The following is a 27,804-nucleotide window of genomic DNA, read 5'->3' on the forward strand; positions in this document are numbered from 1 at the left end:
TTCCTTTGAAGGTCATGGTCCTGCCTGATTGTAGATCCAACTGAAGCTATTTGATGCCATCCCTATGATTAAGGAGAAACAATTCCAAGGCTTTGCAGCTTAGCTTTTAAGTGGGAAGCCATTGAGGCTTCTCAGAAATGGGCAGGCACTGTGACTCATGGGTCGGGAACTCATTGGCTCTATGATGCAGCCATGAGGACTGCTCCATCTCCTCCACTTTGCACTGTTAAAAATGGTTGGGCTCCGGGCTGGCGCTGTGGCTTAGCAGTAAAGCTGCCACCAGGGATGCCGGTATCCCATATGTGTGCTAAATCCTCTCCTGATCCAGCTCCCTATTAATGACCCAGGAAAGTCATCAGATGGCCCAAGTGCTTGGGGCCCTGCCTCCCACATGGGTGACCCAGATGAGACTCCTGACTCCTAGCTTCAGCCTGGCTTAGCCCTGGCCTTTTCGGACAACAGGGGAGTGAACCAATGGATGGACATTCCCTCTCCCAATCCCTCTCCCTCTCCTCATCCCTCTCCTTCTCCCCCTCCCTCTCCCTCTCCCACTACCTCTCCACCTCCATCTCCCACTCCCCCTCCCCCTCCTCTTCCCCCTCCCCCTCCCTCTCCCTCTCCCTCTCCAACTCTGCCTTAAAAAATAAATTAATTAATCTAAGAAGAAGAATGATGTTCCCATGAGTGTGAGAACTGTCCATTCTAGGCCAAGTGCACACTTGCAGAAATCTGGAGGTTTGGTCTGTGTGTTAGGTGAATACGAGGCTCACAGAATTTAGTGTCTCCAATTATCCTAATCCCATGCCAAGGGCTGGCTGTGGCATTGAGTTTTTGGAGTTTAAACATAGAGTGTGGGGGCCGGTGGGTAGGGCCACCGCCTGTGGTGCTGGCATCCCATATAGGCGCCAGTTCAAGTCCCGGCTGCTCCACTTCTGATCCAGCTCTCTGTTGTGGCCTGGGAGGGCAGTGGAAGATGGCCCAAGTCCTTGGGCCCCAGCACCCATGTGGGAGACCGGGAAGAAGCTCCTGGCTCCTGGCTTTGGATTGGCCCAGCTCCAGCCATTGTGGCCAATTGGGAATGAACCAGTGGATGGGAGACCTCTTTCCTCTGCCTCTCCTTCTCTCTCTGTGTAACTCTGACTTTCAAATAAATAAATAAATCTGCAGTGAGTTACACCCACTCAGGTGTGCAAGGATCTTCTCTTCACCCCTCCTCAGCAGCACTTGCTAAATCATCGGGTCTGAGGAGATCATCATATTGAGCTTCCATGATGATGATTAGCTGTTGCTATTTACATGTTTTCTCAGAGATATGTGTCTGAATGTCCTTACCCATTTTAATCGGGTTTGCCTGTTCCTGTTCACTTGTACGGATTCTTGATTCTATAAATACACCCCTTAGCAGATGCATGATTTCCAGATCGCCCATTGTGTAGGCTGCCTTTATTTACATTCAGTAATGCTCAATGAAGAAGCAAATTCATTGAGAAAATAACATTCAAGGTAAGAAATGTCACAGTATGTGGTTGCATGAACACAGCAATGGCACTTTGTAATGAATCAGAAGGTGACTTAAAGTAGCTTCAATAAGCAAAAATATATAATCATTTTTTTCCTGAGTGAATATCAGTATGATTTAAGTGGTTTGGACCACAGATGAGAGAGACCAAAATTAAAGTTGGTTTGTATTATTTAGCAACATTTTAAATTTGTACTTGATTAGAACTCACAATAAAGATCTAATTATTAAGCCCTTCTCTTACACACACACTCACACACATGTACAGACACATACATCCACAGTCACACACACACACTTACACATATATAAACATACATTCACACATACACACAGGCACACACACACTCACACATACATGTATACACCCACACATACACATTCAGAAACTTCTTTCTTACCATCAATTTATGAATTTGGGGATGGTTAGGCTACCATTACTTAAATATAAATTTTCCCATAATTAATCCTTCAAGAAACTGGCTTTGCTCCACATCATCTTCCCATAATTTCACTTTCTTATCCATTTACATTCTTGCCTATGGTTCCAGTAACAGCCTTATTTGCAAAATGGTTTAAATCTCTATGCACATATTATCAACAACCAGTCCAAAATGATTTTTGATGGGGATGCAAAATTTGACCTCACCAAAAGTGAAATTCAATGAGTCAGGTATTTGTCAAAATGAAGTAAAAAATGTGGCTACAGTCAGGTTGCTTACCATAGTTTTTAACAGAGATTATACTGTAAGAAATTAAACTGACACATTCTATGTTTCTTAGGTGGGGCCAAAAGAGTAACAAACAATGGAGTCACCAGAAAACAGAGAAAGCTCGAATATGACATCAAAAGCACAGGCAACAAAAGGAAAAAATAAGTAACTGGGCTTCATCAAATTAAAAACATCTGTGTAGGCCGGTGCCGTGGCTCACTAGGCTAATCCTCCACCTTGCGGCACCGGCACACCGGGTTCTAGTCCCGGTCGGGGCGCCGGATTCTGTCCCGGTTGCCCCTCTTCCAGGCCAGCTCTCTGCTGTGGCCAGGGAGTGCAGTGGAGGATGGTCCAAGTACTTGGGCCCTGCACCCCATGGGAGACCAGGATAAGCACCTGGCTCCTGCCATCGGATCAGTGTGGTGCGCTGGCCGCAGCGCACCAGCCATGGCGGCCATTGGAGGGTGAACCAACGGCAAAGGGAGACCTTTCTCTCTGTCTCTCTCTCTCACTGTCTGCTCTGCCTGTCTTAAAAAAAAAAAATCTGTGTATGAAAGGACACTATCGGCAGGATGAAGAGGCGACTCATGGAATGGGAATGATTATTTTCAAATAATATACATGATAAGGAATTGATGTTCAGAACATATCCATATAGGGAACTCAAGAATAGTAAAACGGCTCGATTAAAAATAACCCAATACAAAAATGGGCAAAGGATTTGAACTGACTCTCCAAAGAAGATATACAAATAGTCAATAAGCACACAAAAATACATTCAGACTCACTAATTATTAGGGGCATACAAATTAAGACCATACAGTGATAGCACTGTGATAAAGTGAGTTGTCTATTACTCACAAAACAACAGAAATTAACATTTGACAAGGATGCAACAAGTTGAAGTCTCTGCTCCCTGTTAGTGACAACACAGTGGTAATTCCTCATAAGTGAAGTGTGAATATCTGTCAGTTGTAAAAAATTAAACATTTCAATGCATGTATGATACATGAATTTCATTCTTGTTACGTATTCAGAAGAACTGAAAGCAATACTCAGCCAGGCGTGCTGATGGAAGGCTTTTCCCAACACCCAGGAGGTGGTGTGACCTGTGTGCCCATCAGCAGGTAACAGGACAAGGGGAATTGGATTATTCAGTCATTTAAGAAAATGAAATTCTGATCTAATTTAAGAGAATGAAATTCTAATCTCTGCCACAACAGGAATAAACCTTGAAACATTAAGCTAAGCAAGATAACATAGACCACAAAATGGCAAACATCTTTGGGTTCCGCTCACTAGAGGTTCCGAAAATACTCAAATGCATGCAAAAGGAATGTAGATAGTGTTTACTGGTGCCTGGGGTAGGCAGTGATGGGGGGGGGGGGGTCCTGCTTTAACTGCTTCAGTTTGTGTTGACTGAAGATGTCTGGAAATGAGTGGTAATAATTGTACCACATTGTGAGTGTACATAATGCCGCTGCAATGAACACTCAAAGAGAAGAAATGTAAATTTTATGTTACATACTTCTTACCACAATGAAACTAGAACTATGCACCCATCGTCAGTCATGCAAATATTCATTTAGAAAAAGAAACCACATGAGGCTTGGGCATTTGGCGCAGAGGTTACGTCGCCACCAGAAGCGCCCGCATCCTGTATTGAAATGCTTGGTTCAGGTCTCAGCTGCACAGGCTCTGATCCGGCTTCCTGCTAATGCACACCCTGACAGGCAGCAGATGATGACACAAATACCTGAGTCCCTGACACCCACATGGGAGACGCAGATGCAGTTCCAGGATCCTGGCTTTGGCTTGGTCCAGCTCTGGCTGTTCAGAACATTTGGGAAGTGAACCAGCAGATGGGAGGCCTCTCTCTGTCTCCATTTCTCTCTCTCTCTCTCTCTCTCTCTCTCTCTGTTTCTCTGCCTTTCAAATAAACAAAGGTTTTAAAAATAAACTTAAAATGCTATTTAACCTCTCTATTTGTGCGTATGTGTAAACAACATATGAAAGACATGCGCACATATGTGAGAGAATTTATGAAAGTGCATGAGAACTTTGCAATCTATTTTTTTTCCAAAAACAACCTACAACATCTTTTTTTATTTTGTCAAAACTGCTCCCAAAACGAAACACAAACCAGGCAACACAAAATATGCTTTATTTAGATATTTTCCTGAACCATGCCAAGTAATCCAAAAGGGCTTTTAATTAAGGGGTTTCAGTTTCATGCTGTTTCTGCAGAAAGAGCTACTTTGGAAATAGTAATTTGTAAGTTCATTGTAAATAATTTTATTTAAAAAGTTTGTTTTTAAACATTAACAGAGAAGTTAAGAGCTGTATCTAATTAATACTGGATAATTCAAGCTTTAATGTTCTCTCAGCATTGAAATTTTAGCTGAATTTGAGTTGAACTTTAAGAAATGTTAACCATTGAAGGCACTGTGATTAACACCTCTGTATCCCCCAGGATTTAATTCCTGGACTGGCTCGTTTCCAACCAACGTAGACCCTGCAAGGCAGTGGTGGTGGCTGATGTAACTCGGTTCCTGTCACCTAAGTGAGAGCTCTGGATTGTGTTCCTGGCTCCTGCCTCCAGCCTTGCCCATGCTGTTGCATGCACTGGAGGAAGGAACCAGCAGATCGGAGATCTGTCTGCCTCTCACAAAAAATAATCATAAATTTGTAATAATTGTCCTATTGTAAAATGTGTAATTCATGTTTGCCTAGACAAAAAATTGTTGGAGGTGTTCCTTCACTATCAAAATTAAAGGATATGCATGTCGTTGCACACTGGAAAGTAGTCTGTAAACTGTTTATCATCTACAAAGTTACACAAGAGATTCCAGTTCAAGTTGACAAACTAGGTTTAAAGTGCTATGTTAAAAAAACAAAAATACAGTCCATTTTGGGGCAACTGAATATTTCAGTTTTAAGAAATGACATTAAAAAGAATGAAAACTGCATGTATATTTTCATTCTATAATTCTTCAAATTTGCTTTTTTTATTCTGGAAACGTTGCCTTTTTCAGAACATGACAGCTAGCTGGTCAAGTCTGTTTAGACATTTATCTATACTTGACCAGAGGTTTCAGAAGCTACTCCGCCAGGTGGCTAGTCTTAATGCTCAAGTTAAATGTGAACATTACTTTTAAGTCTTCCTGAAGACTTGCATAGGCTTGTTTTAAATATTTTAAAGACTTGTAATAAGCTACAGAGTTTGCTACTGGTAGAGGCACTCTGGCTAAGGAACAAAATGGTGCAACCAGAGGAGAAACAAGCATTATAAGTATGAATTCAATTCTTAGCAACACACACTGAGTCACTTTTCTCAATAAAAAGGCCGATCCAAAAAAGATCTTTCTATAACGATATGTCATGTCCAAATCACAGGGAAAGGAACTGGAATAATTTACCAATTTTGTTTCCTACTACGTGCCTTAGAGATACCTCATTCAAAATTGGTATTGGACACAACAGAATGGCATTTGCAGAATGTAAAATTGTAATGACAGTACTGAGGTTGATTGTGACATACCATTAAACTCTTTGAGTATGAAATGGCAACCTCTTAATTATGTATGTAGAACACTGGTCCAATAACAAAAATAGAGAACAACATCTGGAAATTTATCTCATTCAATGTTCAGAGATAAAAAGTTAGCCATGCTTTCCATTATTATTCTCTGCAGGTAAGTCCTTGTTCACAATGAAATTTAATGGCAATTACATTCTGGCCTTTCCCCAAGCTACTGTACGAAGAGGATGCTGAAGGCCATCACGACACAGCACACAGCAGCATAAGGACTCTTCACTCACCAATTCCAGCGCACTTCCAAAATATACCCAACAGTCCAATTTTATTTCTGTCCAGCAAGCTGGGTGCCAAGGATTGGATATAAGCACAGCTACATGTAAGCAGCAAGATTACAATCAATAGACTCTGAAAATTGAAAATGGCAGACATAGTGAGGTTGGCGGTGCCTCAGCCACATCACCCTTCCAGGCCTGCAATCTATTGTTTAAACAATCTTATTTCTTCTTCATTTATTGGAGAGAGAGAGAAGGAAAGGAAGAGAAACAGAGACACAAGCACAGAAAGAATCAGAGAGAGCTTCCATCCATTGGTTCACTCTCCACACGTCCACAAAATCCAGGACTAGGCCAGGCCAAACTCAGGAGCTGGGCAGTCAATCCAGATCCCCACACAGAGACAGGAACCCGAGCCCCCAGGCCATCGCCTGTGGTCAGGAACTAATGCTGGCATGAGAAGGACATCTTTGTGATCTGTGCACTGAGACCCCCCTCTTACACCAAGAGCAGCCTTTTGGAATTACTCGTTCCCAACAAGATGCCATGGCCACTGTGAAGCACAGGATTTATGGTAGCAATGGGGACCTGGCCTTCATACTCAGCTCAGTGTGCTCCTTGGAGTAATTTCCTCATGTTTATAATTAATATATTTGAATTTTTGTTTCAAATAGTAAATAAAAAAGCAATGCAACCTCAGTCATGTTGACATTCTCAGATCGTTATTTTTTGACTGTCTAAACTTTATTATTTTTTAATTTTTAATTTTAATTAGTTTTTAACATGTGATTTATAGATACAATTCTAAGAACATACTGATATTCACAGATCATTAATATTAACCATTAAAATCATCTTATAAAAGTTTTCATGTTGAAAGTTCAGTAGCCGAGTTTCTAGGAAAGAATGCACATGATTGAACTGGGTGTTGATCTGGCCCTCCATGTCCACTGCACAATGGAGTGGGCAGTGGGTTCTACTGTGTCCTTTGGCAGCGGGCACACCCTCCCCTGCAGACACTGAAGGAGGCACAACACACACAAAACCAGGGGGAAGCAAGCCTGAAGTGAAAGCCAAAAACTAAGTAGCTATTGTCATACTTCAATATCGGGCAACATTTAGAAGCTGGAACCAGAGTAGTTTTATTATCACATTAGAAAGGGACCAATTGCATTAATAAATAGAAAGTAATAATATTGAAAATAAGAAAGCAAAGAAGAAATGTTACACTAAAGCTGAGGACCTATGTAAAGCAGAGGTTCCTGATACAAGCTCTGCTGGAGCTCAGGTCACCTGGTTGAACAAGAATTTCACTTTTAAAAGACTGGAGGCACTGGGACAACAGCCACATATACGCCTTCACCTGTCTGCTCATCCATCTCTGTGAGTGATGGCTACAGGTGCATGCTTTTTGATCTCTGTGATACCCTACAGAAAATTGTGCACTTCTCACGAGAGAACTGGACAAGGCTCAGGAAGAGTGAGTGTTGTTCAAGTTCCCGTTATCTGGGACAGCTTCACACAACTACAGGATTAGATGTGAAGAGTGTCCTTGGTAAAGCTGTCACTTCTGAGACCCTGAAGTTGTCAGCATACCGACATGCTTCTTGAAGGCATCCCCAAGAGCTTCTTTGACTTTCTTGTTTTGGAGGCTGTAGATGAAAGGGTTCCGCATGGGAGTCACAATCGTGTTGAGAACTGTGGCAAACTTGTTCACGTCCATCCTGTTGCCCTTCCTGGGGCGGACGTAGATGAAGATGGAGCTCCCGTAGTAAAGTGTCACCATGGTGATGTGAGAGATGCATGTGGAGGCCTTCCACCGTCCCTGGACAGAGGGGACCCTGACAATGGTGGTGATGATGCAGCTGTAGGACCCCCCTGTGACCAGCAAGGAGTCCAACAGCAGCACCGCAGAGGAAACTAAGTCAGCCAGCTCAGCCAGAGAGATGTCAGCACAGGCCAGCTTCAGCACAGGGCTGCTGTCACAGAAGAAGTGATGGATCACGTTGGGCCCACAAAAGGGCAGAGGAGCAGTTAGAACCGACGGTGCCAAAATAGACAGAAATGCACCCACGTAGGACCCCAGAACCAGCATCAGACACATGCATCTGCTCATGATGATGGTGTACCTCAGTGGGTTGCAGATCGATCCAAGGACATGACAGCCAGGATGAAGAATTCTGTGGACCCCAGGAGGAAGTAGAAGAAAGATTGTGTGAGACACCCTACTAAGGAGATTGCTCTGGAGGGGGACAAGCTGGTGGCCAGCATCTTCGGCACCACTGTGGAGGTGATGGTGACCTCCAGGAAGGAAAGATTGGCTACAAAGAAATACATGAGTGAGTGCAGGCAGTGGTCCCCGCACACCAGGAGGATGATCATGGTGTTGCCAATCAGCAAAGTCACATACATGAGCAGGAAAGCAGACAACAGAAGGATCCCTGCCGCTCGCTCAGTCTGAAAGCCCAGCAGGATGAACTCCATGACTCTGGTCTGGTTTCTGTGATCCATCAAGGTGTGACAGGAAGAGAAGCTTGTCATTGCCTTCGCATCTGTACCCTGGCAGCACCCCACCTGTACAGATTTACTCTGTGGTAGGCACAGAGGGCTGATGATGCAAACAGGTGACTGTCGCTCTACAAATAGGTGACCCAAACACGGCAAAAAGCTCAGGTGTGAGATTCTGCCATAGCTGTTGAGTCAGGTTCACACTAAGCTGATGAGCTTCCAGCTCTCCTCAGACAGACCCACGAGCCTCCTCCTACCGTGGGAACCAAACTGCAGCTCCCTCTGTACACAAGTCGTGAACTGGTGCAGGAGGAATGCCTTCTGAGAACAGACATCACAGTGCCCTTGATCCATTCAGATAGAAAGGTACGGACTCATGGCACAATTCTATGGGAGTGTTCATATGTGTGTATAAGGTGTCTTTATACTCTATTTATTTTATGATTAGGAACAAAAAATACAGAAAGAATAAACCAATCACCTGATCACATAATAGCTACCACCCCAAACTTACAAGCTCCAGCCTCAGATGTGGTATGGACACAGTGGACTACTACTCAGCCATAAGGTAGGGTTTAATCTTCTCATTCACATGGGTGGAATTGGAGATCATTGTGTTAAATGAAGAAATCCAAGTGCAGGGAGACAAGTATTGCATGAACTCACTCATTTGTGTCATCTAAATAGAGGGCAATGTCATGGGAGTTAAAGCATCAAGGTGGTCACCAGAAGCTGGGAGTGAGGAGGAGTGGGGAGAGCTAGACTGATGGATGCTCACCTATAGCTGGACAGGAGTGAGAAGTCTTGCAGTTCTGCTGCACCTTGGGGTGACCACAGATGATGGAGTGTACAGTACATTTCTCTGTTTCAAAAACTGGAAGATGGGATTGAAATGTTCTTGTCATAAAGAATTGTTAAATGGTTGAATAGATATACGTATTTTTTCTCTGATTGGACATCACAGAATGAATACGTATTTTGAAACATCATATAATACTCCATAAATGCATATAATTTTATGCCTGTTGAGTTTTAAAACATCAAATAAACTTTAAAAATGAATCCTGTTCCTCAGAAAGCACCTGCTAGCCTGCTGTCCCCTGGAACGGCCTGTAGCCCCACTGACACCACTCCCCACTTAGCTCCCGAGTAGATTTCCTTCTCTACCACAGTTGGAAGTCTGTGTCAGTGCTACATGCTCTTACCTCTACTGTATGAAGGGTCCTCAAGAAGTTCATGGAAAACACATATTTGGAAAAACTATGCCACATCTCAAGCTTATCTTGCACCAAAATGAACTCGTCTTTCAACTCCATTTTCCCCTGATCATTTTGAAGTACGCTCATATTATGTCTACACAAGGCCACCCACACATCAGAATCAGGAGCTAAGGGTCACCAGGGCCATCTTGAGGGTGATGACCACACAATGCAACCACAGTCTGAAGGGCACACTTGGATGAGTTCTAATGTACGTACCCATCCATGAAGCCCTCATCCCATCACCCCAGAAAGTCAACTTGTTCCCTTCTCACTCATCCTAAAACAGCTAATTATGTGGTTTTGTTTGTGACCATAGAACTCCATACATGTGGAAATATGTCTTCTTTTGCATCCATGTGTCTTTTGCTTCTTATTTCTAATAATCATCCATACTGTTGACTACTTCGGTGCTTCATTTTTAAAAATATTATTCCATTGCAGGGAATTTAATCTGTTTTACATATTTATTTTATACACTTAAAAACAGCATTCCATTGCACAGATAGATTAAAGCTCATGCAATGTGCACTGTTTCCAGTTTCTCGATCTTGTGACAAAGCTGCTGTGAACCTTCCTGTACGAGCACTTGTGTTTCAAGGAGTGGAGATGCTGATGACCAAGGACAAAAATGTGTTCAACTCTACGAGACACCACCAGATATGTTCTCAAAGTCACTGTACCATTTTCCATTTTTCTATTTCTTTTTATTTATCTGAAAGCCAGAGAGAGACAAATCTTCCATCTGCTGGTTCTCTCCTCAAAGGTCTGCAGCAGCCAGAGCTGCCAAGTCAAAGCCAGGAGCCTGAAACTCCATCCAGGTCGCCTATGTTGGAGGCCAAGACTCAGGTCCTGAGACATCACCTGCTGTTCCCCCGGATGTGCACTACAAGGAACCTGGACCTGGAGCAGAAGCAGGGGAGCTGGTACATACACTGGGAACTCTGATATGGGATGTGGGAGTCCCGAGCAGGCACAACCACTGTATCAAACACCGGCCCCCATAGTGTCGTTTTACCCAGTCTGTGCCTTGTTTGCTCAATACCAAGGACTCTGGCAGAACGTGGCATGGGCTCTTCCTCAGAGGCAAAGTTAATAGCCATGTGTGCAAAAGGGTAGGGAACAGCCATGAGCTGAGAAACCTCAGCTACTGTGACCTTGGCTTCTCACCTACAAAGGAAGCCTAGGCTCACAACCAACAAGTGGAATTTAAGACAAGTTAAAAACATCGACTTCCTGGAAGTAGAAAGTAGAGCAGTGTTTATCATGAACCAGGGTGTGGCAGCAATGGGACACAAACTTTAAACTATAAAGGAATACAAACTGGGGAGCTAATTTAGAACATTGTTGGTGATTAATTCGGTTATCACTCAATGATACACTTTTTTAAAGATTAAGACGAGCCGGCGCCGTGGCTCAATAGGCTAATCCTCCACCTTGCGGCGCCGGCACACCGGGTTCTAGTCCCGGTCGGGGCACCGGATTCTGTCCCGGTTGCCCCTCTTCCAGGCCAGCTCTCTGCTATGGCCAAGGAGTGCAGTGGAGGATGGCCCAGGTGCTTGGGCCCTGCACCCCATGGGAGACCAGGAAAAGCACCTGGATCCTGGCTCCTGCCATCGGATCAGCGCGGTGCGCCGGCTGCAGCGGCGGTCATTGGAGGGTGAACCAACGGCAAAGGAAGACCTTTCTCTCTCTGTCTCTCTCTCTCACTGTCCACTCTGCCTATCAAAAATAAAAAATAAAAAAAAAAAAAAAAAGATTAAGTCTAACTACAGTTATTTAAGTCATGCTATAAGACATGTACAGAGATAATAAAATAAACAAAAGGAACAAAACAAAAAGTAAGAGTTGATCAAATTTAAGAACTTACAAACATCAAAATTCAAAATTAATTATCAGAATTTTATTGCAAGCATTTTGATAAATCATGCTGCAGAAGCGTGGGAATATATTTGTCATGCACACAACTGACAGATGGATTTAGAGCCTCCAAGTGTAAAACATTTCTACAAAACAAGGGAAACCTTGACAATCAAGATACACTAGGAAAATGACTTGAACAATCCCTTCCCAAACAGCCAATGAAATACAGGAAAATTGGACCAACACTGTTAGAGAAATGCTGATGAAGATTCTACAGCGGACAGCAACAGTGAGAATCGGGGCGCCAGGCGGGCCCGGGCCGCAAGAGTAACACAGAGAGCTGTTGGCCACGCCTGCGCAGAGCGCGCTGCACGTCGCGGTTCCTGAGGCTGTAGATCAGGGGGTTCAGGGTGGGGATGACCACGGTGTAGAAGACAGACACCACTTTGCTGTGCTCCAGGGAGGAGATGGCACTGGGCTGAGCGTACATGAAGAAGACTGTGCCGAAGAACAAGCACACGGCCGCGAGGTGCGAGGCACAGGTGGAGAACGCCTTCCGGCGGCCCTGCTGGCTGCGGATCCTAAGGATGGTGGAGACGATGCAGACGTAGGAGACCAGGACGACGGCGAAGGTGCTGACGATGATGGAGCCACACAGGCCGAGCAGGACCAGCTTGTTCACGGAGGTGTCCGAGCATGACAGGGACAGGAGCGGGGGCACGTCACAGAAAAAGTCATTGACCTGATTGGCGCCACAGAAGGACAGCGTGAAGGTCATCGCCGTCTGCGTGCTGGCATTCAGGACGCCCCACAGGTAGGACCCCGACACCAGCAGCGCACAGAGCGGGGGCGACATGCTGGCAGAGTAGAGGAGAGGGCTGCAGATGGCCTTGAAGCGGTCGTAGGCCATGGCTGCCAGCAGAAAAGCCTCCGTGGTCCCGAAGAAAGACAGGAAGAAGAACTGAGCGGCGCAGGCTCCGAAGGAGACGGTGTGGTCCCGCCGCAGGCAGTTCAGCAGGGCCCTGGGCGCAATGGTGGAGGAGTAGCAGAAGTCCAACAAGGAGAGGCTTTGCAGGAAGGCGTACATGGGGGTGTGCAGCTGTGTGTCCGCCTGGATGATTGCGACCATGCCCAGGTTCCCCACCACAGCCGCCACGTACAGCACCAGGAAGAGCAGAAAGAGCACCATCTGCACTCCCGGACCCCCTCTGAACCCAAGAAGAACAAACTCGGAGACGCGGGTGACATTTGTCATTGTGTAAGGGCAGCCGGAGACAGAGAAAGAAGGGGGCTCGGGGGAGAGCCAGGCAGCCACAGCTCCCTCGCTGGGGTCACTGGGAGCTGATTTCATCTCTCTAGAGTCATTTCTTCACGGCACACCCCTAGCATTCACAGTTTTTAATTTGGGGAAGTCTCAAAGTCAGAGCACACAGCCAGCATGGCGACTTCCACCCCCTTGCTCCAGAGCAGATCTGTGTTACAGGAATTTGCCCTTGGGCTGAACTGGGAGACTCGTGGAGCAGCTTCACTCAGACCCTGTGCCACACGGCCCCTGTGAGGCTCTCCTTGCTGCTGCAGCAAATGGTCCGAGTGTCTTGGCGTCCAGAGGACACACCTGCAGGTGAGGGCGTCAGCAGGCCCCTGTTCTGGACTCTCCAAGAGAGACCCATCTGCTGCTTCCAGCTCCCGGAGGCCACCTGCACCCCGTGGCTCAGGGCCCTTCTATCCTCACTGTCCACAGCGCTGCATCTTTTCTCCGCTCCCTCTGTTGCCAGCCTTGCATCTTCTGTCTCCTGCCATTCTGCATCCCCCTTGTGGGGACCCTGGTGATGACAAAACACACCAGCACTCTTCAGAATCACACCTGCACATCCCCTTCTGCTGTGCAGGGCGTGTGTTCACAGGTTCCCAAAGCACTCTGTGGACACCCTGGGCGATGCCACTCATTCTACATCACTGTCTATTTAATATGCATTATACAGATGGATGACATCTTGGTTATAAGACAAAAAGATCAATGATAGATGCTAGGTGTTTTAAATGAATTAGACCTTTATAAAGGAAACTTTATTAAATCAGTGATTATTAATTTTGTTTTTACCTATGATGATTTCCTGTCTGCTATGTTCCACTAGTTTTTAAGTATTGAAAACAAATAGCTGTAACATACCTAAGCAGTAGATTTAGGACTGCTTTAGCTGCAGTGGGTTGGGATCCTGTTGTAGGGTGTGACTCCTCCTCTTGGAGTAGACAGCATGCATAGACAGTGTACATGGACATGTGTGCATGTCCCTGTGTGTGCCTGGATGTGTGTGCACATCCCTGTATGTGCACATCCACATGTGTACATGGATGTGTATGCATGTCCCTGTGTGCCTGGATGTGTGTGCTTGTCCCTGTGTATGTATTTGTGTGTGTGAACATTCATGTTTGTGCAAGTCCATGTGTGTGTGTTTGTGTGCATGCAGATTGCATGTCACTCAGAAATTCTCTGATACTATGTTCTGTTCTATACAAAACAGAAATAAATATGCGCTCCCGGGGAAGAGTAAAGGAGAGAGCACCTGGCAGTTTTTATTCAGAATGAACTTTCTTACAAACTCTACTATGGCATATAAAACTTGTATCACCAGTGCAATAAATGAATGTATTTTCTCAGCAAGAATGGCTCAAAACATTTTGCTTTAAAATTCACTACCAACTCTCATTCTCCAAGTCTTCAGGATTTGTAAAACTGAAAGCACAGTTCAGTCAGGCCATTTCCTTTTCCTGAGAACTCGAGCCAACTGCACATTTGTGTGGGGAGGCAGGGTTGATTCTCTGGAAACCCCAGTCCCCAGGAGGAGAGGGGATGTGCTATTCCCTTCACTGCCCTAAACTGAGCAACTGAAAAGTGCTTGGCTGATCAAGACCCAAATAAACGCATTGAACAATGAAAAAATAATCCCATCGGCAGCCACAACACTAAACAGGGCTTCGCAAGCTTTTTATAAAGCGCAGAGCTTAACACACACTGTTTACTTTGAGTATTAGGGTTTACAGTGTTCGATGTGTACTTTGCATCGGCGATCTTCAGTTTAAAAGATCCAGCACTGGTCTGTGTGCCCACAGGCAGAGAGCTGGTGGCATTTAACAAGCATAAGGCGAGCACCACCAGTACCGTCCAGTGCTGCTGCCCAGTGCTGCTTTACCTGGGGTCTGTATCAGCAAGCGGCGATGGACTTTGAATTTACTAGAATTTAAACTCTCTTAATGGGATGGATCACAGGGACTCTGACAAGCATTTTGGATTCTCAATGAAACAAACCTCACCTAAAAGTCCTTCGTGTCTTTCTTCCTGTTCTGACCGACTCCTAGATGCCTCACCAGCCCTGAGGTTAGCAGTGTCCACACCACATGTCCTCGCCAGCCTTGAGGTTAACAGTGTCCACACCACACGTCCTCACCACCCTGTAGTTGGCCGTATCCACACCGCACTTCCTTAGCGATGTGCACACCACACTTCCACAGCCCATTTTTCCCAGCAGCAACAATGAGAATTATACCAGTTTCCCAAGTGCCGGTCATTGGAGGTTTATCCCCCAAGGTGGCCTTTTAATGAGAGTGGTTTCACTCACTCAAGTTCTTAACTTGGCAATGAGACAGAACAAAGTCCCAAGGTAAAAATTTGAGAGCAAATCGAGCAAGCAACAACCACAAAATCATAATACCTATCCTTAAAAAATAACAAGTATGTCAACTTGTAGATGGTGGGAATGCAAATCTTGAAATTTTACCACCTTTCACATCAGGTCCATGGTCACTGATGTAGGACAGAGTGAACACGTGTGCCTCAAATCTAACCAAAGTGGATCAGGGCTCTAGCCTTCTGGCAATCTCATCAAATCCAAGGATAAAAATACAAGTACATTTTTGACACTCAAGTATTTCAGAATGGACTTTAGAATATGGTTTTTTAATTGATTCTGATAGTAAATCTGGTGAAAAGACTCTGTTCTCTGTATTTCTCACTACGACAGCTAACACAGCATGGAGAGGTGAGGAGAGTCTCAGACACAGGCCATACTGGCGCGTCCTCTTTCCCTGCAGACACAGTCTCTCCACGTGCCGCTGTGCTTCATCCCACATGGTCGAGTGTCTCTGAGCTGCATTAGGTGCTGTGGGAAATATCAAGTAAATGAATCCCCAATCTCTTTCCTTCCAATTGGTTATAGAGAGGTTCTCCCCCACTCTGGAAAAATATGTATGCAAAAATGTGTTGTGTATACGGGTGCATGTTGATGTACACACGGAGATTTTATGTATCATAGATGCCTGATATGTTTCATTTATATTGCACACTTGACATGTATGTAATATATACCCTACATACACACACACACACACACACATACACACACAGAACTCCAGAAGCTGTGTGGAGAATGGGATTAGGGGAGGGCATTTGGTTTAGTGATTGAGACACAGTTGCAATGTCCACATCCCATATCGGAGTGCCTGGGTTCAAGTTCCAGCTCCACTCCTGACTCCAACCTCCTGCTATTGATCACTCTGAGAGTCAGCAATGCTGGTTCAAGCCTCGGGTCCCTGCCACCCACATGGTAGACTCAGATTGAGTTCCTGGCACCTGATTTCCACCTGTCCCAGCCCTGGCTATCCTGGGTGTGTGGGAAGCAGCATTTGGGCATTTTCAGCCGTGGCCGCCTCGTGGTGGCGCTGTTTTCCAGCAGTCAAGTCACTCAACTTCAGACCCCGCCCCCAACCACCACCACCATGTTGCTGAGAGCAGTGCAGTCAGCTGTCTTGTGCACTTTGCTCACTCCATGTTGCACAGGCTATAGACATAATCTCAGAAAAAACCTCCACAAGTGCTCAGATCTCAGCAGCTGTGGCCTCTGTGCCTGACTCAAAGGGCACAGCCCAGTGACAAGAAAAGGTGTGTTGTGCCGTGGTCATGGCAGCAGTGATGAGAAGCCAGCTGTCATCAACATCTCCTTTACACTGGAAACTGCTCACCACTTTATAGGGCACGCGCATTTAATACTCACAGTAAGAGTGTAGAAAATTCCAAACTCATTTTTCAGGGTAGAAAAGTGAGTATTAGGAAAGCTAAACAGGATGCAGATACCATAGACTGTGGGCAAGAGTCTTTGCCTCCAGTATCTTAGTGCCTAAGTCACAAGATAAAGGTCTCTGCAATAAAATCCCTGAACACAGAGGACTGAAGTAAACTCCCCTGAAATGGGCCTGTGTGATGACAGCTTAGAACACTGCACTCTGAGGTAGCTTCTTCTGAACACAGCCTGGGTGAGTGAGGACACAGAACTCTCTACTCTGTGGTATCTTTTCCTGAACACAGACTATGTGAGTGAGCACCCAGAACACTGCACTCGGAGTTAATTCTCCCGAACACAGCCTGTGTGAGGACCCATAGCCCTGCACTCAGTGGTAATTCTCCAGAACACAGCCTGAGTGAGGACCCAGAAACTGCACTCTGAGTTATCTTCTTCTGAACAAAGTCTCACTGAGTGAGGACTTGGAATTAGATGCGCATGAGCTCCAATGTGGCTCCACCACATTTGGGGGAAAGTGTTGCTCTTGCTTTTTAAAGATTCGTCCTCTTTTAAAAATACTTAAACATGTACTCAGGATTTAGAGAAGGTCTGTTTCCTTCATGCAAATTTCACTTCAAATACTGGCTTCCAGCTCCTCAAATCATCCTTGGTGAAGTCAGGAATATAGGAGTACAGCCCTCAGCTCACAACTAGCTCTCCAGTTTCATAGGTAGAGGTTGCTCCTCCCTCCAGCCCTCAACACTAACACACAAACACCACGTGCCCCTCAGTCCTCTCCAATCTAGAAAAAGAGGTCAGGATTTCAGCTGTATTTTTCTTTTAGGGAAACCATTAACTTCCTCCAAGAGGAAGCCTTACCCCAAACTCGTGGGATTTTATGTAATGCTATTTTCATGAGAGAAAATACATAGCATGCAAAAAAGGATTCTATGTAGGGTCACTCAATTGATTAAACTCCATGTAGGATATTTGCCATCCAATCCAACATGGTTGTGGACTTGTCCATTCCAGTTCCTTTCTACATCACATCCAGGATTGAGACAAGATAATGCCTGCCTATGCTTGTCTAGACCTAAAATGTTTGCTTTGGGATCTCTGACAGTAATTACATGAATGGGTATGTGTGCTACATTTCAACTTTATAAACTTACACACACACACATGTTTTCAAACAACGATGAAGACGTACGGACATAAAAAAGTAAAATCCATTTAGGAAAAAAAGTGTATATATGTATATATAGTAAGAATATAAAAATGTGTGAATGTCATATTATTTGGCATATGAAGTTATAAATTAGATGAATTATACCCTCTACATTATAATATACCCTTCTTTCCTCATTTTATGATCCCTGTCATAAATCACACGTTATATGATATTAATGTCCCCACTTTCAAAAAGACATACATGTGTTGGTATATAATGTTCACATATGAAATGAATATTAAAATATTATAAAAATTGTCAAATCTCAAAAATATAAAATTTTTTGAAATGTAAAGTAAATCCATTACTGTTAAAATGAATTACAAGGCAACTCATTACAAACACAGAAGTATTCTTAGGTTCAAAGGCATTGATAATTAAATTGTGTTTATGAATTCATTTTAAAACAAGTTTAATGATGACTTTTTCCCCACTAGATGCTTACAATCTCTCACACTAACAAATACCTTTAAAAATCTCTAGACATTAAGAATAAATCTGATATGCATAGCACAAACAAGAGGCCAAGAAGTTCTCAGGTAAGAGTAAAAGCAAACTTCTGGGGCAATATGAAAAGATGTGAGTAGTGTACATTAACCTATCTGTCCAATAAATATTTTCTGAATGCTTACTGTAGACTATATGCTCAGCTTGACATTAAGGATTTAAATGTGGAGAGTAACAATTTGGTTATAAAAAAACGCGCGGGACCGGCGCTGTGGCGCAGTGGGTTAACACCCTGGCCTGGCAGGTTAACGCCCTGGCCTGAAGTGCCAGCATCCCATATGGGCGCTGGTTCTAGTCCCAGCTGCTCCTCTTCAAATCCAGCTCTCTGTTATGGTCTGGAATAGCAGTAGAGGATGGCCCAAGTCCTTGGGCCACTGTGCTAACATGGAAGACCCAGAAGAAGTTCCTGGCTCCTGGCTTCAGATCGGGGCAGCTCCGGCCATTGTGGCCAATTGGGGAGTGAAATAGAGGATGGAAGATCTCTCTCTCTCTCTCTCTCTCTCTGCCTCTGCCTCTGTCTCTATTCTCTATGTAACTCTGACTTTCAAATAAATAAATAAATCTTTTTTTAAAAAAAGAGACATGTGTGAAAGACTTAGAGAAATATATGTCAAATTGCAACTGAAGTAAGTTCCACATTGATCAGGCCAGTGGTGCTAAGAAATCATCTCATAGGAGAAACTGACAGTCTAGATAATCTTAGGCAAAGGTAATCTCATGGACAACACACACCATAAGATTAGGACTGGCAAAATAGCCCTGGGCCACAGTGGATTATGCATCCAGAAGTTATGAGTACCTGGAGTTCTTTCTGGTAATAAACTCAGTTATCTTGGCAGCTGTTTTTGTCTCTCTGAACATACCATCAACTTAAATATATGAGACAGTAAATAAATAAATAAAGAGACTGTAAGTGAAAAGATGGAAAAAAGTGCTCCATTCAAAGGAAACTGAGGGGCCAGCACTGTGGCGTAGTGGATAGAGCTGCCGCCTGCAGTGCCAACATCCAATGTGGACATCAGTTAGATTCCTGGCTGCTCCACATCTGATCCAGCTCTCTGCTAAGGCCTGGGAAAGCAGTCGAAGATGGCCCAAGTCCATGGGCCCCTGCACCCACATGCGAGACCTGGAAGAAGCTCCTGGCTTCAGATCAGCACATCTCTGGCTGTTGTAGCCACCTGGGGAGTGAACCAGAGGATGGAAGACCCCCCCCCCCTCCGCCTCTCCTTCTCTAGCTGAGTAACTCACTTTCAAATCAATAAATAAATCTTAAAAAAAAAGGAAACTCAAAGGAAGTAGGAGTGACAACACTGATTTCAAATAAAACAGATTTAAGTCAAAACCTCTAAGAAGAGACACTAAAGATTACTACATGATGATTGAGCAGTCAATTCAACAACAGGAAATAACAACTGTAAACATGTGTGCACTCAACTCAGGATTGTCTAATTATATAAACCAAATGTTTTCAGACCCAATGAGAAAGATAGGCTCCAATATCACACTGAAGGACTTCAACACCTCATCTTCAACAAAGTGGAGATCATCCAGATAGAAAATCAATAAAGAAACAAGATATCAATTACACCCTACACCAAATGGACATAACAGCAACTACAGAACCTTCCATCCAACAGCTGCAAAAAATACCATATTCTTAACAACATGTGAAATATTCTCCATGATACATGGTACAGTAGGTAAAAAATAAATATCAACAAATTTTGAAATTGAAATCATATTGAAAATATTTGCCAACCATAAAGAAATAAAACTAGAAACCAATAGAAAAGTAAACTTCAAAATGATGAAAACACATGGCAGTCAAACTAGTTACTGCCAAACAACCAATTGATCAAGAGAGAAACTAAGAAGGAAATTCAAAAATTTTCTAGAAGCAAGTAGAAATGGAAACACAATATATCAAAACGTATTGGATACAGAACAAGTCGAACTAAGAGGGAAGTTTATAGCAATCAACACCAACATCAAAAAGCAAAACATCTCTAATAAAAAAACTTCCCATTACACATCAAGAGACTAGAAACCAAACCAAAACTAATGAAAGGAAAGAAATAAAAGTGAGAGGAAAAACAAACAAAATACAGATTTTCAAAACAATATGCAGAGCTGATTTTTCTAAAAGAAAAACAAAATAGACAAACTCTTAACTAGAGTGAGACAAAAAGCAGACTCAAAAAAATCAAAGATAAAAAGCACAACATCCACCAGCGCCGCAGCTCAATAGGCTAATCCCCCGCCTGTGACGCCAGCACACCGGGTTCTAGTCCTGGTTGGGGTGCCGGATTCTGTCCCTGTTGCTCCTCTTCCAGTCCAGCTCTCTTCTGTAGCCCGGGAGTGCAGTGGAGGATGGCCCCAGTCCTTAGGCCCTGCAACCGCATGGGAGACCAGGAGAAGCACCTGGCTCCTGGCTTCTGATCAGTGCAGTGCGCCGGCCACAGCGGCCATTGAGGGGTGAACCAACGGAAAAGGAAGAACTTCCTCTCTGTCTCTCTCTCTCACTGTCCACTCTGCCTGTCCAAAAAAAAAAAAAAAAAGGCAAAACATCATTGACATCACAAAAATATGAAGAATCATTAAAGATTTTTTTTTATCTTTTATTTAATGAATATAAATTTCCAAAGTACGACTCATGTGTTACAATGGCTTCCCCCCCAATACCGTCCCTCCCACCCACAACCCTCCCCTTTCCCACTCCCTCTCCCCTTCCATTCACATCAAGATTCATTTTCGATTATCTTAATATACAGAAGATCAGCTTAGTATACCTTAAGTAAGTATTTCAACAGTTTGCTCCCACACAGAAACATAAAGTGAAAAATAATAGATGATTTTTTTTAAATGATGATGAAATCAGATCAGACCTATTGTCATGTTTAATCCCAGTGAGAGTCAAGTTGGGAATTGATAATTTCTTTTTTTTTTTTTTTTTTACAGAAGATCAGTTTAGTGTACATTAAGTAAAGATTTCAATCGTTTGCACCCCCATAGAAACACAAAGTGAAATATACTGTTTGAGTACTCGTTATAGCATTAAGCCTCAGTGTACAGCACGTTAAGGACAGAGATCCTACATGAGGAGTAAGTGCACAGTGACTCCTGTTGTTGACTTTACAAATTGACACTCCTGTTTATGGCATCAGTAATCTCCCTATGCACCAGTTATGAGTTTCCAAGGCTATGGAAGCCCCTTGAGTTCTCCGACTCTTATCTTGTTTAGAGATGGTCATAGTCAAAGTGGAGGTTCTCTCCTCCCTTCAGAGAAAGGCACCTCCCTCTTTGAAGACCTGTTCTTTCCACTGGGATCTCACTCACAGAGATCTTTTTGCCAGAGTGTCTTGGCTTTCCATGCCTGAAATACTCTCATGGGCTTTTCAGCCAGATCCGAGTGCCTTTAGGGCAGATTCTGAGGCCAGAGTGCTATTTAGGACATCTGCCATTCTATGAGTCTGCTGAGTATCTCACTTCCCATGTTGGATCACTCTCCCCTTTATTTATTCTATCGGTTGGTGTTAGCAGATACTAGACTTGTTTATGTGCTCCCTTTGACTCTTAGTCCTTTCATTATGATCAATTGTGAACTGAAATTGATCACTTGGGATAGTGAGATGGCATTGGCACATGCCACCTTGATGGGATTGAATTGGAATCCCCTGGTATGTTTCCAACTCTACCAATTGGGGCAAGTCAGCCCGAGCATGCCCCAAATTATACATCTCTTCCCTCTCTTATTCCCACTCTTATGTTTAACAGGGATCACATTTCAGTTAATTTTCAACCCTTAAGAATAACTGTGTGATAATTACAGAATTAAACCAGTCATATTAAGTAGAACAGACAAAAAAAAAATACTATGAGGGATAATGTATTAAGTTGTCCATTAGCAGTCAGGGCTATGCTGATCAAGTCACCATTTCTCATAGTGTCCATTTCACTTCAGGAGGTTTCCTTTTTGGTGTTCAGTCAGTTGTCACCGATCAGGGAGAACATATGGTATTTGTCCCTTTGGGACTGGCTTACTTCACTCAGCATGATGTGTTCCAGATTCCTCCATTTTGTTGCAAATGACTGGATTTCGTTGTTTCTTACTGCGGTATAGTACTCTAAAGAATACATATCCCATAATTTCTTTATCCAGTCTACCATTGATGGGCATTTAGGTTGGTTCCAGGTCTTGGCTATTGTGAATTGTGCTGCAATAAACATTAGGGTGCAGACCGCTTTTTTCTTTATCAATTTAAACTCCTTTGGGTAAATTCCAAGGAGTGGGATGGCTGGGTCGAACGGTAGGGTTATATTCAGGTTTCTGAGGAATCTCCAGACTGATTTCCATAGTGGCTTGACCAGTTTGCATTCCCACCAACAGTGGGTTAGTGTCCCTTTTTCCCCACATCCTCGCCAGCATCTGTTGTTGTTAGATTTCTGTATGTGAGCCATTCTAACCGGGGTGAGGTGAAACCTCATTGTGCTTTTGATTTGCATTTCCCTGATTGCTAGTGACCTTGAACATTTTTTCATGTGCCTGTTGGCCATTTGGATTTCCTCTTTTGAAAAATGTCTATTGAGGTCCTTGGCCCATCTCTTAAGTGGGTTGTTGGTTTTGTTTTTGTGGAGTTTCTTGATCTCTTTGTAGATTCTGGTTATTAACCCTTTATCTGTTGCATAGTTTGCAAATATTTTTTCCCATTCTGTCGGTTGTCTCTTCACTCTCCTGACTGTTTCTTTGGCAGTACAGAAACTTCTCAATTTGATGCAATCCCAATAGTTGATTTTGGCTTTGACTGTCTGTGCCTCCCGGGTCTTTTCCAGAAATTCTTTGCCTGTGCCAATATCTTGAAGGGTTTCTCCAATGTTCTCTAATAACTTAATGGTGTCAGGACGTAGATTTAGGTCTTTAATCCATGTTGAGTGGATTTTTGTGTAAGGTGTAAGGTAGGGGTCTTGCTTCATGCTTCTGCACGTGGAAATCCAGTTTTCCCAGCACCATTTATTGAATAGACTGTCCTTGCTCCAGGAATTAGTTTTAGATCCTTGATCAAATATAAGTTGGCTGTAGATGTTTGGATTGATTTCTGGTGTTTCTATTCTGTTCCATTGGTCTATCCATCTGTTTCTGTACCAGTACCATGCTGTTTTGATTACAACTGCCCTGTAGTATGTCCTGAAGTCTGGTATTGTGATGCCTCCGGCTTTGTTTTTGTTGTACAAGATTGCTTTAGCTATTTGAGATCTCTTGTGCCTCCATATGATTTTCAGCATCATTTTTTCTAGATCTGCGAAGAATGTCTTTGGTATCTTGATTGGGATTGCATTGAATCTATAAATTGCTTTTGGGAGAATGGACATTTTGATGATGTTGATTCTTCCAATCCATGAGCATGGAAGATTTTTCCATTTTTTGGTATCCTCTTCTATTTCTTTCTTTAAGGTTTTGTAATTTTCATCGTAGAGATCTTTAACGTCCTTGGTTAAGTTTATTCCAAGGTATTTGATTGTTTTTGTAGCTATTGTGAATGGGATTGATCTTAGCAGCTCTTTCTCAGTCATGGCATTGCTTGTGTATACAAAGGCTGTTGATTTTTGTGCATTGATTTTATATCCTGCCACTTTGCCAAACTCCTCTATGAGTTCCAATAGTCTCTTAGTAGAGTTCTTTGGATCCTCTAAGTACAGAATCATATCGTCTGCAAAGAGGGATAGTTTGACTTCTTCCTTCTTGATTTGTATTCCTTTGATTTCTTTTTCTTGTCTGATGGCTCTGGCTAAAACTTCCAGAACTATGTTAAATAGCAGTGGTGAGAGTGGGCATCCCTGCCTGGTGCCAGATTTCAGTGGAAATGCTTCCAACTTTTCCCCATTCAATAGGATGCTGGCTGTGGGTTTTTTATAAATTGCTTTGATTATATTGAGGAATGTTCCTTCTATACCCAATTTGCTTAGAGTTTTCATCATGAAAGGGTGTTGAATTTTATCAAATGCTTTCTCTGCATCAATTGAGATAATCATATGGTTTTTCTTCTGCAGTCTGTTAATGTGGTGAATCACATTGATTGATTTGTGAATGTTGAACCATCCCTGCATACCAGGGATGAATCCCACTTGCTCTGGGTGGATGATTTTCCTGATGTGTTGTTGTATTCTATTGGCCAGAATTTTATTGAGGATTTTTGCGTCTATGTTCATCAGGGATATTGGTCTGTAATTTTCTTTCAGTGCTGCATCTTTCTCTGGCTTAGGGATTAAGGTGATGCTGGCTTCATAGAAAGAATTTGGGAGGATTCCCTCTTTTTCGATTGTTCTGAATAGTTTGAGAAGAAATGGGATTAGTTCTTCTTTAAATGTCTGGTAGAATTCAGCAGTGAATCCATCTGGTCCTGGGCTTTTCTTTGTTGGGAGGGCCTTTATTACTGTTTCAATTTCTGTTTCAGTTATGGGTCTATTTAGGTTTTCGATGTCTTCATGGTTCAATTTTGGTAGATTGCATGTGTCCAGGAATCTATCCATTTCTGATAGGTTTTCCTGTTTGCTGGCATACAGGTCCTTGTAGTAATTTCTGATGATTCTTTTTATTTCTGTGGTGTCTGTTGTTACGTTTCCTTTTTCATCTCTGATTTTATTGATTTGGGTCTTTTCTCTTCTTTTTTTAGTTAGTTGGGCCAATGGGGTGTCAATTTTGTTTATTTTTTCAAAAAACCAGCTTCTCGCTTGGCTGATTTTTTGTAATTTTTTTTGGATTCAATCCTGTTAATTTCTTCTCTGGTTTTAATTATTTCTCTTCTCCTACTAGATTTGGGTTTGGTTTGCTGCAGTTTTTCTAGGTCCTTGAGGTGCGCTGAAAGCTCATTTATTTGGTACCTTTCCAATTTCTTGGTATAGGCACCTATTGCTATAAATTTGCCTCTCAATACTGCTTTTGCTGTATCCCATAAGTTTTGATATGTTGTGTTGTTGTCTTCATTTACTTCCAGAAAGTTTTTGATTTCTCTTTTGATTTCTTGAATGACCCAGTGAGAAGAATCATTAAAGATTAAATAAACAACTCCATACCACCAGATTTGATAATCCCTAGATACATGTGAGTTACCAAGATTGAATCATGGATAAATACAAATCTTGAACAGAAAAAGAATTGGTAACAGGATTCAGTCGATTCAGTCAGTAATACACATTATCCCTTTTGAGAAAAGCCCATAACCAAATGACTTCACTCCTGAATATGACCAAGCAGTTAAAGAATAAATAATACTACAGCTTCTTAAATTATTTCCAACAAAGATTCTTTGAATCCCATTCTACCAAGCCAGTGTCACCCTGATATCAAAATCAGACAAATATACAAAAGAAGACAAAGATAAGGCCCACAACCTTGATGAACATGGATGCAAAAATCTTCAACAGAATACTAGCAAGCTGAATCCAACAGCATACTACCGAGATTATTCACTGTGATCAACTGGGATATTTCCCAGTGATGCAAGGATGGTTTAATATATGCAAATCAGTAGATATGATACACAACGCAGGACAAAAACCTCATGATCATCCCAAAGGATGCAGAAACGTCATTTGCTAAAATACAAAATGCCTTCATGATTTGCAAGAAAAAGGTTAGAATAAATTGGGTATAAAAGGAATGTTCTTCATCATAATAAAGGCCAAGTATCGAAGCCCTTACTAAATGTGTAAAAAGTGGAAGCTTAATCTCCAAGATGTGGAACAAGGCTGTGATGCATAAGTTCAGCAGGTTTATTCAAGATGACACTGGGAGTCCTTGCACAAATAATAAGAAATAAATACATGGAACCCAGATTGTAAAAAAGGAAGCCAACTTTACACTGATGCCCAATGGGCATTAGTTCAAATACCAGCCACTCCACTTCTGGTCCAGATTCCTGCTAATGTACCTGAGAAAGCAGCAGAAGATGGCCCAAGTACTTGGGCCCCTGCCACCTATGTGGGAGACCCAGAAGAAAGCACCTGGCTCCTGGATTTGGCCTGGAAACCCCAGCCATTGTGTCCATTTGGGAGGGAACCAGTAGATGCAAGATCTCTTTCTCTCTCTCTCTCTCTCTCTCTGTAACCCTGCCTTTCAGATAAATAAATAAAGACTAAAGAACAAAAGAAAGAGAGAGAGAGAGAGAGAGAGAGAGAGAGAAAGAAAGAAAGAAAGAAAGAAAGAAAGAAAGAAAGAAAGAAAGAAAGAAAAGGAGGAAAGAACAAAAATGCCCATCAACTATGAATGGATAAATAAAATAAAATGTGGCTTGAACAAATAACAGAATATTAGTGAGCCATTAAAAGGATGAAAACTTGTCATTGTCAACTACATGGAAGTAACTGTAGATCATCATGTTAAATGAAATAAGCCAAGCACAGAAAGACAAAAGTTCCATGATCTGATTCATGTGTGCAATCTAAAACACTGACCTCACAGAGGCTTGGAGTAGAGTGGTGATGACCACACAATTGAACCCTAGACCATGGGTATGTGCACTGATCATCACATGGGAGCACACAAATATCGACAATTTTTGTGAATCAATTTTAAAAAATAAAAATTATAGCAACAAAAACAGGAAAATGTTTCCTTTTTTGAGTTATTTGTTATAAAGAGATGCCAGTCTAGTGCTTACGTGATTTCTCTTGTAGCTCTGCTATTGGAAAGGAAGAATCTTGAAGGTTGATCTAATTTACACTTTGAATGCTGAAACACAACTTTCTGCCCACACTCCTGGTGGCTGGAATAGCTGGGATGGATTTCTGCCCTCCTGTTCTGAGGGGTGCACACCAGAGGCAGTGGCAGCTAATGACGCTACTGAGAGTGCTCTCCCTAGGTTCCTGAGGCAACATTTCTGAGCCTCCTGATGCTCCCTGCCTCCTCCTGCTGCCAAGGGAGCACTCCCTGACCCTCACAAGGAAAGGCCCTGGGGAACCCAGGTGGAGGTCCCGGGTGGAGGGTGGCTCTCCAGGCCCCAGGCTCATGATCCCTGTGCTGCTCACGAGGGTCTCGCAGGCCTCACTTCTCCCTACTCACTGGCCACAGGGAAATCACAGCTGAAATTAACAAAAATGATAATAAAATAAAAGAGTTTGGAGCTTATCCATAGTGCAGCAGGTCTGGACACCAGGACACAGCAGTGAGGAGACGCCTGGTCCATTCCCCTGTGATGCGACGGACACAGGATGCTCCCAGACACAGCCCTGCTGGAAAAGAGACTGACGAAGATCGACCTCATACCAGAACATTCTAGGAAAACACAAAACAGAACACAAGCAGTGAGTGTATCTCAGGGACACTATCCATGCTGTTCTCACC

At 43.1% G+C, this 27,804-nt stretch overlaps 1 protein-coding gene and 1 pseudogene across 1 annotated transcript; both read right to left on the reverse strand.

Moving 5' to 3' along the window:
* Positions 1 to 5,334: 5,334 nt before the first annotated feature.
* Positions 5,335 to 11,578, reverse strand: LOC138850110 (protein kish-A pseudogene; annotated as a pseudogene).
* Positions 11,579 to 11,727: 149 nt separating this feature from the next.
* Positions 11,728 to 20,994, reverse strand: LOC100357193 (olfactory receptor 5AP2-like). The gene has a single exon (XM_070075958.1). It carries the CDS (start codon positions 13,024 to 13,026, stop codon positions 11,947 to 11,949), a length of 1,080 nt encoding a protein of 359 aa, XP_069932059.1. The 5' UTR covers positions 13,027 to 20,994; the 3' UTR covers positions 11,728 to 11,946.
* Between the last annotated feature and the right edge of the window lie 6,810 nt (positions 20,995 to 27,804).

The sequence above is a fragment of the Oryctolagus cuniculus genome, chromosome 6 (genome assembly GCF_964237555.1).
Source record: "Oryctolagus cuniculus chromosome 6, mOryCun1.1, whole genome shotgun sequence".
NCBI lineage: Eukaryota > Metazoa > Chordata > Mammalia > Lagomorpha > Leporidae > Oryctolagus > Oryctolagus cuniculus.

What these genes read in the sequence shown, in the direction of transcription:
- LOC100357193 (XM_070075958.1), bottom strand. Translation starts at nt 13,026, where the DNA reads ATGAAATCAGCTCCCAGTGACCCCAGCGAGGGAGCTGTGGCTGCCTGG.